Source organism: Haliotis rubra, unplaced genomic scaffold (genome assembly GCF_003918875.1).
Source record: "Haliotis rubra isolate DU_JTF1 unplaced genomic scaffold, ASM391887v1 Scf176, whole genome shotgun sequence".
Taxonomy (NCBI): domain Eukaryota; kingdom Metazoa; phylum Mollusca; class Gastropoda; order Lepetellida; family Haliotidae; genus Haliotis; species Haliotis rubra.
The window spans coordinates 975,780-991,693 of record NW_025765736.1 but is presented as its reverse complement, the minus strand read 5'-3'; the positions used below and the strand labels follow the sequence as shown (position 1 = coordinate 991,693).

The 15,914-nt window shown below is 41.8% G+C and overlaps 1 protein-coding gene across 2 annotated transcripts in view; it reads left to right on the top strand.

The window, feature by feature from the left end:
- LOC124273073 (receptor-transporting protein 4-like) overlaps positions 1–15,914 on the top strand; it is a 66,051-nt gene that overhangs the window by 33,078 nt on the left and 17,059 nt on the right. The window contains exon 1 of one of the 2 annotated variants that reach the window (XM_046708284.1): positions 4,296–4,989. The exons of the other annotated variant lie outside the window; for it this stretch is intronic. Coding sequence (XP_046564240.1) covers positions 4,889–4,989 — 101 coding nt within the window. The 5' untranslated portion in view covers positions 4,296–4,888. Of the gene's footprint in view, positions 1–4,295; positions 4,990–15,914 lie in introns of those variants that run through there. 2 annotated transcript variants of the gene reach the window in all.

The following is a 15,914-nucleotide window of genomic DNA, read 5'->3' as shown; positions in this document are numbered from 1 at the left end:
CATATCTTACCCAATATTATTCGATGGATGTAGATATGCACAGTCATGTGGTGGGGCTAGACTAAATTATGCTTAGTCATTCGTGGTCTCCTTGTAAGGACAGGCTGCAATATGAAGGACGTGATGTGCCAGGGTATTGCAACACAGGTGATATTTATTAATGTGAATAGGTTTTAGAAATTACCTGTCGAAGCACAATTTGTGGGGAGGGGAGGGAGGAAGGGGGTATCAATGGGTACACGAAACACCCTGTATATACCATAGGGAATTCCCCTTTAACCACGTCGTACAACCTTAAAACTAGCATTGTATTATACTGAATATGTGTCGTACAACCTCTAAACAAGTACTGTGTAATATTGAATTCGTTTCGTACAACCTTGAAACAAGTACAACCTTGAAAAATCAAGTATTGTATAATTTGAAATTCTGTTGTGAAGTCTTGAAACAAGTTATTTTAAGTATTGTGTAATCCTGAATATGTAAGGTACAACCTTGAAACTAGTATTGTATAATTTGAAATTCTGTTGTACACCCTTGAAACTTGAAGTTATTTTAAGTATTGTGTTAAACAAGTTGAAACTAGTATTTTAAGTTATTTTAAGTATTGTGTAATCCTGAATATATATCGTACAACCTTGAAACTAGTATTGTATAATTTGAAATTCTGTTGTGAAGTCTTGAAACAAGTTATTTTAAGTATTGTGTAATCCTGAATATGTATCGTACAACCTTGAAACTAGTATTGTATAATTTGAAATTCTGTTGTGAAGTCTTGAAACAAGTTATTTTAAGTATTGTGTAATCCTGAATATATATCGTACAACCTTGAAACTAGTATTGTATAATTTGAAATTCTGTTGTGCAGTCTTGAAACAAGTTATTTTAAGCATTGTGTTATCCTGAATATGTGTCGTACAACGTTGAATGAAGTATTGTATAATTCCGAATAAGTGTTTCTGAAATGGGAACATAGTTTTTACAGCGAAGAACGCATACACTATGTCCTTAGTTGTCTCACGTAACTTATACGTACTTTGCAAGTTTATGTTCCTGATCGAATTGCTACTTTGTCTCTTTCTTTCAAACGGCCCCAATTAAACTTTAATACCTCAGAATGTTAGTCGTGACCTGTGTCCCCACATACAATGGATGCTCCACAGCCGACCGCAGCGTGGCGACGGTGTCCTACCGGGCAACTGATAGGGTGGACGGTCAGTGTAGAAACAGCAACGGCCCAGTGCCGTTTTCCCCTCAGCGATGGCGAAACTGTCATGTTTTCCTGCACTTTTGCGAACGAGCATGGCTGTGCCCCGTGTTGAGCAGATGACAACCAGGAGAAATGAGAATGAACTTCTCATATTGACCATCATCTATATGGATTTGAACCTGCAGTATCCGTGAGAAGACCGAACACTCTCACCATTAAGCTACCTCTCCCCCTCGACAATATATGTGTGTGGTTAGATGTGACAGCCAGGCTTGCATTCATCATGTTCTCGTTATGATGAATATTTCCAGCTAAAGGTTTTGCTGGGTAGCACAGTGGTAAAAACGTTCGATCGTCTCGCTTAAAGTCCGGGTTCGATTCCCAATTTGTAAAACGCGTGACGCACATTTCTGTCCCGTTTTGCTAATTTTCTTAATAACTTAATAACCATATGTTAGACAAACTTTGCAAACCCTTATCGGTTTTTCATCAGTCTGGTAAGCTTCTGAGATGTTATCCCTCATGAAATACTATTAAAAGCGCCGTTAAGCACTCATCCTTTTGGTTTTTTTCCGGTGCGAGCTGAACTCATATATATTTAAAGCCAAGCCAGTGCCTTTAACCTTAATTGTGGAGTGTCGCTAATGTATTGTATGGAAAAGTACTCATCTTTTTATTATTTTTTTTTATTTTGTGTAGCCAAGCCAGTGCCTTTAACCTTAACGGCGGAGTCTCGCTAATGTATTCTATGGAAAATACAGAGTCTTGATATCTTGTTCTTCAGAGGCGATGAAGCATAGTCTCTTCTGTCCTTACAACAGGTTCAAGATGGAGCAGTTTTTGTGTAGTCTTTAAACGCATTTGGGCAGAAACGTGAACAAACATGGCGGAACTACAAGTGACGGTGTGGCCATGAGACTTCTAGACTTGACACCGGGCGAGATTATCATGGTGATCTTTCACACTCTAGTTCATGTCGAAAATAAATGAGTATATGAACACCATGGCCCTTTTTCATTAATTGTTTTGTTTAAACGAGTGAGACGTCTTCTAGACCCCGTATCTCATTTTGAGTGACAACCCTCGATAAAAGCGCTTCGAGATATCCGGTTGAAGCAGTTGTTGAAAGGGCAATTGCGCTAATATCTTCTCAAGAATTTTATTGTTTTGGACTCAGAATTATATCGTATAATTAATTTTATGCCGATTTAAACTATACCCCTGCATGATCACGGCGGGGGACACCATGGATTGGTCAAATTGTCCCATATATGGATTCGAACCCGTTTCTGTGTTACAAACAAACACGTAATCGCTGGATCGGTTTGTTGGCTGAATATGTCATTTTAAAGAGATATTGTCCCAAAACACATTGAGCGTTAATATTGATGCTAATCTGTATTGTTTATTGTCAATGGTTTTGAGTTATTCGTATTAATGAAATTACCCGACACTTGAATATTGCCAGAGAAATCGAGTATTTTTGATTTATGAGGTTGGTTTGAGCATCTGCCGGTATTGTTCTCTGCGGTTTACACGGATGAGATAAATCATTTTTTATGACATCATTGACATCTTATACGCGATGTCCACAATAATGTATGTGATATCTGTTTGATAAATATCAACCCCGATTCATGGCTGTCAGTGACGTTTGCAAAATAATGGTAGTTCTCTTCATGACTCAGTCCATGCCATGGGGCTCGCTCCATCCGCGTGTCAGTATATCATTTGTCCACTCCCTCTATCACTCAATAAAAAAGTGATCGTTTTAGGCTGTCACATCATCGGAAAGCATCGTCCTCACTCCCTCATCAACTTACGTCCCTCCTCTCTTCACCATCTGGTCACTCACTCATTCACGTGTAGTCGTAATACTCACTCATTCATTCACAACCCCCCAGGATCCGGGTTAGAATTGGTCTTCGGTAACCCATGCTTGTCGTAAGAGGCGACTAACGGGATCGGGTGGTCAGACTCACTGACTTGGTTGACACATGTCATTGTATCTGAATTGCGTAGGTTGGTGTTCATGCTGTTGATCAGTGGATTGTCTGGTCCACATGTGATTATTTACAGACCGCTGTCATATAGCTGGAATACTGCTGGGTGTGGTGTTATACAACAACCAACCGACTCCCACCCCACCCACCTCCTGCCGCCCTACATTCAGAATCTCTCGTCTACCACCACCTCCAACCATCCTCACCCACTCTCGGCCTTTCGTTCACACCTTCGTGAAACCAAGTGCCTCTTGCCTACCGACTATCTGCCGCTCCCACGTACCCCACTCTGCCTTCTTTCCTCACCCCACCCCGCCCTACGCAATCTCTGTAAACCCGATCATCACTCTGCTCATCGCTACCCCATATCCAGCACAGAATCTCCCCATGCATTCTCCCTCACCCCTGTCACTACTGTGACACGCTCTCACCCCACCCCACATATTCTCCCTCATCCCCACCACGACCCTGCCGCTCTCTCACCCCACTCCACGCATTCTCCCTCACGCCCCCCAGCCACACTCTACCTATCTCTCACCCCACCCCACACATTCTCCCTCACCCCATCACCATTCTGCCCCTCTCTCAATCCACCCCACGCAATCTCCCTCACCCCATCACCACTCTGCCCCTCTATAACCCCACCCCACGCAATGTCCCTCAACCTCATCTCCCCCTCTCTAACTCCACCCCACACATTATCCCTAACCCCTACCACCACTCTGTCCTCTTATACATCCCCACGCATTAACCCCAATCACACTCTGCCCCTCTCTCACCACACCCCTCACTCATTCTCCATCACCCCCACCCCCGCCTCACACATTCATCCCCACGCTGTGTCCCTCCCTCACCCCCCCTCAAATAAATCTACCCCTCATCTTCCCTGCGTCCCACACTATTTTAAGTCTACAGCTGTGTAGGAGTCTATTATAGCCCACAATTGATGATACGCACTCGCTTTAATGAACGTATTCTCCCACATTCTACCAACTGTTCCACCATGTACTTGATGACAAAGCAATTATGCAAAATGAGATTCAAGCTTTAATATCGTGCAACAGTTTGCGACGAGCAGTGACAATATGCGAGCCGTTCACCACGATGAGCCAGAGAGCAGCGAAACACCCGCTCCACACACTACACACCGCTCTACAGTGTTTGGACAGACTCGATTCTTATACACTGGCTCGGTCATAAATTAAAGCGATCGGCCTCTACAGAGGTTGAAACTCAAGCTAGACGAAATTAGATACGGCTTGGAAATCAGGTGGTCTGAATATAAGCAGAAGGAGCATCGCTGATCACGGACACTGGAGCTAACGCTGGGAGGATACAGGTGTGGGTAAAAGCGTGTGCAGTGACAGCATTCTACTGCCGCATACCCCAACACGGCGAAGCGTCTCGGATACACAGCTTAGTGTTAAGGATTTGCTGTTGGTGTATTAATCTTTTCACCTGACACTCGCCGACTGCTGTGTCGCACCTTTATGACTTACCTGTTTTAGACGCTCGCTACCTGTGTTTGTCACCTGTTTCACTGCAGCCGCAGCAAAGGTGTGTAGGGCGTGACTTATGTAGCGGCAGGTTACCCTCACAATACTTCAGAACGTGGTAGCTCTTCATCAGCCATCATCTACCTGTGTTTGTCTTACCTGTGACTCTACCTGTGGACATGATTATAACGCAGCCCTCCCAGCTGTCGCCCGTGTCCCCACTCCCAACAGATTTGTCAAAATGCAGCGACACGGATCTGGGGCTGTATCTCTCTCAAAGGTAATGTTTTCCTCTGCTTTATTGTACATTAAACCATGACATCTGACATGCTAGCGTTAAAGGTTGACCTTACCTTTGTAGTATAGTTAACAAGCTAAAACACATGTGTGTTACTTTACTCTTGCTAGATGGTAGGACTGGTGCGCTAAGGTACCTGTGCGGCTTTATATGTTATGCAGGTACATCGCGTTCAAATTGAGCAAACAATCTTATATTTTACCTTATCATTCACCCGGATAAAGCTGATGATTCATGTCTTATGTGGCCTTCAGTGATAACCTCATACATTATCATAGCTCAGGATTAAATAACGACATGGTGGAAGGCCTCAGTTGCAAATTGGGATTCGAGTGAGTGATTACGATTTCACGTCACTTTGGAAATATTTTTGTAATACCACCGCGGTGTACTAGAAATCGGCTTCATACATTTTAACCATGGTGAGCTCGAACCAGGGTTTTAGGCGTGACGAATGACCGCTTTAACCTGTAGGCTACCCACCGTTCGTCAGAGTTACAACAGGTCCCCACCAACACATGCTGGCGTCCGAGATGACGTAACAGATTGGGTTTGGTTGGGTCTTCGTACCCCCAAGACAGTTGCTCATGATATCGATCACTGGATTGTCTGATCCCGACTACTTTTAGTCACAGTTGGATTACTGTTGTGTGCGGCATTAAACAACAAACAAATATTATAGCAGGTGCTATCATCTAGATGAAATGCACCCGTGAAGAATCGGGTTAGAATTGATCTTCAGTAACCCATGCTTGTCGTAAAGGGCGACTAACGGGATCGGGTGGTCAGGCTCGCTGACTTGGTTGACACATGCCATCGGTTCCCAGTTGTGCAGATCGATGCTCATGCTGTTGATCACTGGATTGTCTGGTCCAGACTCGATTATTTACAGACCGCCGCCATATAGCTGGAATATTGCTGAGTGCGGCGTAAAACTAAACTCACTCACCGTATAACAGTGAAATGTGGATATCAGCGAGAGACCCGTGCGAGGTGATGAATCTAAAATGCACCACTCAAGGCTAAATTGTCTATTGAATTCAGTTTAAAGCAAATAAAACGTCGGTTACTGTTATGTATTGTTTATTTAACATTCTGTGATCTAGGGCAGTGGATAGTACCCCTCAGACATATCTATGACAGTGTAATATAGGCTGCCGTGGTGGTTGAAAGAAAACTGATTCATCCCATCTTAAGAAAACTTCAGCAACAGTTGTGAAAACATGTTTTGTCATGAACTAGAAGGCAGGGATATTGCACTAGCGTACACTTATGTGAACTAGTCCATGCTTCTGCGTTCATTGTACGCGGTGTTTCACGGAGTGTTACTCCCCCTCCCTGAACGGCAACTAGCGTGGTGGACATCTTGCGATGCTGGCCAACCTGTTCTATCATTCTTGCTGTTGGAATCAAATATACAGCTTGATCAAAGAATCGCGTCGACTTTCATGCAGTAATGGCATATATTTTGTACATTCGAATAATTCCTTATCCTTATAGGTTTTTGAACTACATTTATTGAACGAAAATAGTCAGATTTGAATCTTATGTGAGATTTGTGTGTTTCAATGTAAATACGGGCATTGTGTGCTTCAAATTGTTTGTATAGAGGACATTTATGTGTTTCAAATATATAGAGGGACACTTGTGTGCTTAAAATGTATATAGGGACAGTTTTGTCCTTCAATATATAGGGACTGTATGTGCTCCAATACATAGGGCATAGTGGGACGCGTGTGCTTCAATGTTCGTGGGCACAGCTATGTGCTTCCTTGTACACAGTACAACATGTGCTTCAATATATGCACGGATAGTTAGGTGCTTAAAATTGTGCAGAGACTGTTGTGTGCTTCAGTGTACACAAGGTACAGAGGGATCTAGTTTATAATATTTATGTCGTTTCGGTATAAAAAAGACGACACAATGATAGCATTACTACAACTTGTGATAATTAACAAAAGAAAAAACTCAGAAAATAATAATTTCCTTTATCAGAATGAAATACCTACAGGTCTTGCAGTACGATGAATCAGTTGTTGCAATTCTCACCTGTATGAACCTGTGTTAAGCCGACATCCGCCTACTAAAATACCAACGTCGATTTGTTATTAAAATGACATTATTTCTTCCCATAATATATGCGCATTTCTGATAGCCATCTGTTTCACAGTCCTCGACAGTCATTGGCTGCCATTACCATCTGTTGTTCTGCATTACAATACACGACGATATAACGACATCTACCAAAAAACGTTACTTGAACTATTTTCGTATATGCACCACCCACTCAGCGTATACCACGTGATCAGAATGTCCAGTTACGTTGGAAATAAAAAAGAGGATCATTTAATTTATGCAAATTAATGCAACATACGATACCCACTGACGTACTATCAGGGCATCTGTGACCATAATTTGATTAACACGGTGGAGAAATAATAAATAATTAACCCTTGCTGGGTTGTGTTCGGAGCTGTTTCTCGTTTTACAATTTTAAACATCTGTCATTTAATCATATGTGTGGGGGTGGGTTAGTCAATTCATGCCCAAATTTATGTATGGATCCTGCCGTCCATGTATTCAGTCAGTCTATCTAATTGTCAATCTATGCATTCAGTTGATTCATATCTCTGTCTGTTAATACCCATCTGTCCTTCAAATTGTTTGTATCATCCATCTACCCACTCCCTCTTTTCACCCTGACTGCCTTCCTCGCCTGCCTGCCCACCCGCCTTCCTCCGCCCTTCCTCTCTCCCTCCCTCCTTCCCAACCCACATACCTGTAATTACCTACCTACTTCCATACCTGCCCACCTACCTACCCACCTTCAACTACTAGCTTACCTGCTTTCTAACTACTAACTTACCTGCCTACCTACCTACCTGCCTACCTACCTGCCTGCCTTCGTAACTACTAACTTACCTGCTTTCGTAATTACCTACCTACCTTACCTACCTTCCCTTAACTACCTACCTCTACCTGCCCACCTACCTGCCTACCTCCCTACCTGCCTGCCTACCTACCTACCCTTACCTACCTACCTACATACCTACCTTCGTAACTCCCTCCCTCTCTATCTATGCACCTACCACCCCTACCTACCTGCTGCCTTGCCCCCCTACTTGAAGATATGTAGTTTACTGACAACTGAATTACCTTGAGTGCCTGAATATTGAGGTCGGGAATCTCGCCAACTTCAATGAACCTCGCCACAACGTGGGGTTTCAAACACGACAACGTTGCTACAATAAATCTACCAACACTTATCATTTCGCACTGTCAACCATTTGTCATGCACTGAAACTTTACACTCCATATCTTCAGGCAATGATAGCATATATGAGAGCATTACGTTGCTTTGAATTGACTCCAATGTTTCGAGACATCCACACATTCGAGAGACAAATCTTTCATATGATCAGACCTATGAAATTTTCATTGTGTTGTTGTTTTACTTTAAAGGCAGTCAGACATACAGGCATATATGTATTTGATTCTCGACATATGTACAATCTTAAATCTACAATAGATACGACAAAATACTTGTCTATACATTAGTAATGGAATTACGAGGCTATTGTGCATACAAGTATGAATATGCAATGCGTTGATGCATTTCCAGGACTTTGTAAAATATAAACAGGTTTTCGGCTTTAAAAAATTATTAAATTACGAAAAATTATACAGAGTTATTCTAAAATATATAATCAGTTTATGTCAGATGGCTGTTGAATGAGGTTAAAATGGAGACCGTCAAAACGTCCAAAATATTTACATAGCACATTTCTTCCCCCTCCATAGGCCTGTTATTGCACATGGGGCACGGGAAAACATGCTTAACTCACAACCACACACTCACATGTCTCCAGAATGCCATTATCACTGTGTATATACCTACTGATCGATACCACAATCAATATCGTAAAAACACAATCAGATACAAACACCAAATAGTGTGTCAGAGGGATACGAAAATAGCTGAACGCGGAAGTTGAGGAGGGACACCGCACTTGCCGATACTTGTATGTTGTTGAAGGACGTCGATACTTGTATGTTGTTGAAAGGCGTCGATACTTGTATGTTGTTGAAGGACGTCGATACTTGTATGTTGTTGAAGGATGTCGATACTTGTATGTTGTTGAAGGACATCGATACTTGTATGTTGTTGAAGGACGTCGATACTTGTATGTTGTTGAAGGACATCGATACTTGTATGTTGTTGAAGGATGTCAATACTTGTTGGAGGATGCTGTATGTTGTTGAAGGACGTCAATACTTGTATGTTGTTGAAGGATGTCAATACTTGTATGTTGTTGAAGGACGTCGATACTTGTATGTTGTTGAAGGATGTCAATACTTGTATGTTGTTGAAGGACATCGATACTTGTATGTTGTTGAAGGATGTCAATACTTGTATGTTGTTGAAGGACATCGATACTTGTATGTTGTTGAAGGACATCAATACTTGTATGTTGTTGAAGGACATCGATACTTGTATGTTGTTGAAGGACGTCAATACTTGTATGTTGTTGAAGGGTTGTTGAAGGACATCGATACCTGTATGTTGTTGAAGGACGTCGATACTTGTATGTTGTTGAAGGACATCGATACTTGTATGTTGTTGAAGGACATCGATACTTGTATGTTGTTGAAGGGTTGTTGAAGGACATCGATACTTGTATGTTGTTGAAGGACGTCGATACTTGTATGTTGTTGAAGGACGTCGATACTTGTATGTTGTTGAAAGTTGTCGATACTTGTATGTTGTTGAAGGACATCGATACTTGTATGTTGTTGAAGGACATCGATACTTGTATGTTGTTGAAGGACGTCGATACTTGTATGTTGTTGAAGGATGTCAATACTTGTATGTTGTTGAAGGATGTCGATACTTGTATGTTGTTGAAGGACGTCAATACTTGTATGTTGTTGAAAGACATCGATACTTGTATGTTGTTGAAGGATGTTGATACTTGTATGCTGTTAAAGGATGTCGATACTTGTATGTTGTTGAAGGACATCGATACTTGTATGTTGTTGAAGGACATCGATACTTGTATGTTGTTGAAGGACGTTGATACTTGTATGTTGTTGAAGGACATCGATACTTGTATGTTGTTGAAGGACGTTGATACTTGTATGTTGTTGAAGGACATCGATACTTGTATGTTGTTGAAGGACGTCAATACTTGTATGTTGTTGAAGGATGTCGATACTTGTATGTTGTTGAAGGACGTCGATACTTGTATGTTGTTGAAGGACATCGATACTTGTATGTTGTTGAAGGACGTCGATACTTGTATGTTGTTGAAGGACGTCAATACTTGTATGTTGTTGAAGGATGTCAATACTTGTATGTTGTTGAAGGATGTCGATACTTGTATGTTGTTGAAGGACGTGTTGTTGATACTTGGTTGTTGACATCGATACTTGTATGTTGTTGAAGGACGTCAATACTTGTATGTTGTTGAAGGATGTCGATACTTGTATGTTGTTGAAGGATGTCAATACTTGCATGTTGTTGAAGGACGTCAATACTTGTATATGTTGTTGAAGGACGTCAATACTTGTATGTTGTTGAAGGATGTCAATACTTGTATGTTGAAGGATGTCAATACTTGTATGTTGTTGAAGGATGTCAATACTTGTATGTTGTTGAAGGACATCGATACTTGTATGTTGTTGAAGGATGTCGATACTTGTATGTTGTTGAAGGACATCGATACTTGTATGTTGTTGAAGGATGTCAATACTTGTATGTTGTTGAAGGACGTCGATACTTGTATGTTGTTGAAGGACGTCAATACTTGTATGTTGTTGAAGGACGTCAATACTTGTATGTTGTTTAAGTCAGAGCTTATGGCCTATCCCGTGTCAGGAGGCTCCATGATTTCTCATGGAGTAAATCATACCTGGAAACCGGTTTACAACCTGAATCTGCTTTCGTATGTTTGAGGTTATAAACATTGTTTGTTTCTGTAAAAACACGATGTGAAGAGTGCAGTTTGAAGAGGAGAATACTTCAACCTATTACGTCAATGCCAGAGAGTAACCAGTCTCGATTAAACGTAAAAATACAACACATAGTCCAGCCCCACATTGACTCTCGTGAAACTCACGATGTGTCTCCTTAGGCAATGTCTTTGTTCGAAATGTGCCCCTATTTAACCAGCAGTGAATGGGTACCCAGTAGAATGAGATGATAACCATTTAGCGCCCATATCTATCTTGTGTACTATACTTCCAAAATTAATCCATTGGCCGGTGTCATAATGGTGTTAGCGCTTTTAAATGACCTACAATTTTTAGAATGTTAGAATTGATCTTCAGTAACCCATGCTTGTCGTAAGAGGCGACTAACGGGATCGGGTGGTCATGCTCGCTGACTTGGTTGAAACATGTAATTATATCCCAACTGCGTTGATCGATGCTTATGCTGTTGATCACTGAGTTATCCGGTCCAGACTCGATTATTTACAGACCGCCGCCATAGAGCTGAGTGCGACGTAAAACTAAACACTATTTTTACTTTCATAACGGTAAATGTTCAACCATGGCGAGTGGAGGGCGTGTTATCCGGTTCGGACTGGATACGATGTTGTCAGGAATATTCTGTTGTTCTGATCCCGGTGCAGCAACCGCTGGGACCATTGTCACCATTCCACACAGTTGCTCGTATCATTCCATTTCACAGACAACAATTGTACATATTGTTGCTTTCCACCGAAACAGTACTTAAATATCTAGCATTTATTACATTTTCATATATTAGTATTTGTCCATTGGATATGTTTGTACAACAGAAAATAATTCACACCCAGCACAATATCGTATTCGCATACCAGATCCATATATCTGTTGTCGAATATACGAGTCCAAACGCCCGCCATATTGAATAAAAGAAAAAATAACAATTGCGATTGATCAAACATATGAAGATTTTTTATTGATGCTAATATAATTAAATTTATGTGTGTCATTATGTAGTGCTGTTGTGTTCTGCTGTTAGGATGGAACACGCTTGACCGGTGATCTGGGTCAATTAACTGAGTGTTACGTTTCAAGTTCGAAGCGTCAATAGTACCACTCGCACAGTATCACCACAGTACCACCACAGTATCACCACAGTATTACCACAGTATCACCACAGTATTACCACAGTATCACCACAGTATCACCACAGTACCACCACAGTACCGCCACAGTATTACCACAGTATCACCACAGTATTACCACAGTATCACCACAGTACCATCACAGTACCATCACAGTATCACCACAGTATTACCACAGTATCACCACAGTATTACCACAGTATCACCACAGTACCATCACAGTACCGCCACAGTATCACCACAGTACCACCACAGCACCACCACAGGACACTGTTTGGGCCGACTCTGCCGTCATATCAGTTATCCAAGGCTGCCCACGTGTCACTGCGTCTGAGACAGAGAAAGGTATCGATGGCTCACAAACTAGATGTGGCATCCCAGGTCCAGGAACTCCGTCAGCCGGAACGGCAGGAAACCTACACTACACACCGTCACATGATTCTGATGAAGACATTTCAGCAAGCAGGGAACAGAATAAATGCCCTTGACGGCCATTGTTAACCCTTCTGAGGTCAACTGTTTACTCATGTAATTATTCATTCAACCCAGCAGGATTTACTTGCATAATGTATATTTTCGTCATTTGTATCACAGATAAGTTATTTCGAAAGTAGGGCACAGTCATCATATTTGATGATGTAATAACCGATAACGAATATAGAGACTCTTAAGCATATACAGGGTGATCCTATTCATTTCGATGACATGCTTGAATTATACGGCGAACTAGATATGGTTCTCCGTGATTTAACCCTGACCGATATTCACACACTAATGCCTCTGACCTGAGGTCATGGGTTTAATGGTGTAAGTTTACTAAGATGGAAGGGAGCTTGTCTAAAACCCAAGTTCTAAGTAGGGAGCATTGTCCTATAGTCATATATTACCATGGTGAAATATATGTATGTACAGGGGGTGGAAATAACTTTAAAATTGCTAGTGTACTCCGGTACAGTGGCACAAGTGAAATCACTTGCCCTGATAATTTTTCCACTATACTGGCCGATTTTCTTGTTGATGTTTTTAAATAAACAACACAATTAACATTGGAAAGTCAACTAGACACCGGTACAGTGTGATACACAAATTTGCTTGCCCGACAGAAAAAAAAACACTGGACTCGGGCGTCGGGCAATGGGTTATTTCCCCCCCTGATTGTAGAGGCTGGGCTGAGTTACTGGTGGGTCTGGTGTAATTGTATCAGAACGTGGTTATATCAACTTGCAGGAACTCACCAACTTGTTCTTCAACGCTCTAGTGAAACCCAAGGGCATGGTGCCGACAAGACAACAAATATAATCCGGAACAATTCTCACAAAGTGGTGATAATTATGGTCCACCTTTGCTATTGATACATAAACACATGATTGTCTTATGATGGAAATAGTACAATGGGTTCCGCTTTTATCAGACATTTCTTATAGCCATGGCAATGCACGGTCTTGTCACTTTTTGTTTGTGAACATGTCATAAAATACCTTCCTTTGAAGACGATATTTGTGGTACAATAGTCAGATATTCTAGAAAAGATGGTATGTAGGACACTGAACGTACCATACTTCTCATATTGCGGGTATAAGAAACCTCTGTTTTGTTACGATCTAACCGCATGGACCTGCGTCTTTTGAAATCATTTTATCGGTGTTGTGGTTTCACGTTCTAGGTACGCATTTTGTTGTGTTGGTTTTGTCAGGTATTTTAGTTGCGAAAGCCTTTTGAAGCTATTCGATCCGTGACGCCGCTATTACAAAATACATTCCGGATGCAAGCAATGACTCGAATGACCTTGATGTGTGATCGTGATCTTAACGACCTTTTGAACTGTTTTCCTGAAATTATGTGAGTGTATTTAATTTTAGCACTAACAGACCTGAATTACACTCATAACCGATAGGATGTATGCACCGTGAAACCTCAGACAGTCATATAGTAGCAGTAAAGCGTGTCTTAACTTACACTCAGACAGCAAGTGACCTTTTTACTGTTTAGATTGTGTGAAGAGACAGACAGTGCATTAAACTAGGGTTATAAAGAACTCGCTTGTAACGAACTGACGGATATAACGAACTGTGAATATCAGGGAATCGAACCCGGGTCTCCGGCGTGATGACCGCACGCTTTAACCAGTAGGCTACCTCATCGCCCCCAAAACCTTGCAGAAGTGGTGGTCGGTGTACATGAATATAATGAATTTAATTCACTGACACATTCAGTATACTTCGGTTATAACGAACTCACAGGGTTCAGACTGTGGGTGTATACATTAGTCTGTTTGGACAGACAGACAGACAGTTGATGTACAGTATGTTTGGTCAGACAGTCATACAGTTCATGTACAGTATATTTGGACAGCCAAACAGTCGGTGTACAGTATGTTTGGACAGCCAGACTGTTGGTGTACAGTATCTTTGGGCAGACAGTACGAAGTCCATGTATAGTATGTTTGTACAGACAGTCAGACAGTCGATGTCTGTGATCAGCCTGTACAGACAGACAGAGAATCTCCACGTGGTGACGGTAGGTACAGAAGGTATAAGTTACACGAATCACGCCATGCATCGGCTTCAACAAGGAGACCTCCCCATGTCTATGGTGGAGTCTCATGTTAATGTATATATCAATGGACATTTATCTTCACTGCAACCGATGTACCAGCGGCCCGGCTTTCACGTGCGTTGACCCGTGACCTGGACGCGGTGAGGAGGGGGGGACCCCTCGTAACGCTCTGCTTGAAACTGTCAACACATGCCGCTGCGACATCCGTGTGACAAGCGATGAAACATGGCCACATTTTATACTATGGTGTTAAACACTGGTCATTCTGAGCGTTCAAGCGTGAGTACATGGGATTATGTACAACAGGTACATTGAATAGGCGTGTTGGAGTGGCGGTTGACAGTTTGGGCTGGTTGGCTGAGTTCTTGTCCCTAACAGATAATGATCCTTGGTTTGCAAGCAGCAAATCCGGTCTGGAGTGTTTTACCGAGTACACCACGTCGGACTACTTAATAATTACTAAATTAATGTAAAAAAGAGTGTTCAACTGAGCGAAAGGGGTTTTAATGCCTCATTGAAGGATATTCCAGTTATCCAATAATACCAAGGTTTATCAGTTGATTTTAAGAAAGTCCAAATCGATGCTGGTCTTAGGTTACCATTTTAGTAGTGAGTGAGTGAGTTTTGTTATACGACGCTCTTAGCAATATTCCAGCAATATCACGGCGGGGGACACCAGAAATGAGCTTAACACACTGTACCCATGTCGGAAATAGAACACGGGTCTTCGGCGTGGCGAGCGAACGCTTTAACCACTAGACTACCCTACCGCCCCCCTTTTAGTAAAACCAACGAAAAAGGATTTGGTGCAGGCAAACTTAGAAACAAAATCGGTGCATATCGGAATCGAACCTAAACTGGGAGATGGCACCGTTAAACACAACTCAGGCGCTCGGCCTTGTCAGTAGCTGTAACGTTATCTCTAAACCCGAACATAGAAAACAGTACCAATGATGACCCGCAATGAAAAAATAGATTTCCAAGTTTTCCATCCAACAAATTTCACTTGTCAGATATTTTTTGTTCAGTCGGTTAGCGGTGAAGTTAGTTTCAGGTGATAATAAACAATTGCAGGTGTAAAAACTAGCAGAGTCAGCTTGACATCCTCCGCACTAATACTCTAATATATCACAGCCAAGTAGGGTTCGTTTAATAGAACAAGCATTTGAAGGAAGCTAAGATTGTTTGAGGCCAAGCATTTTTTCCTTTTTGTTTATGTTTATTGTTCCGATACAA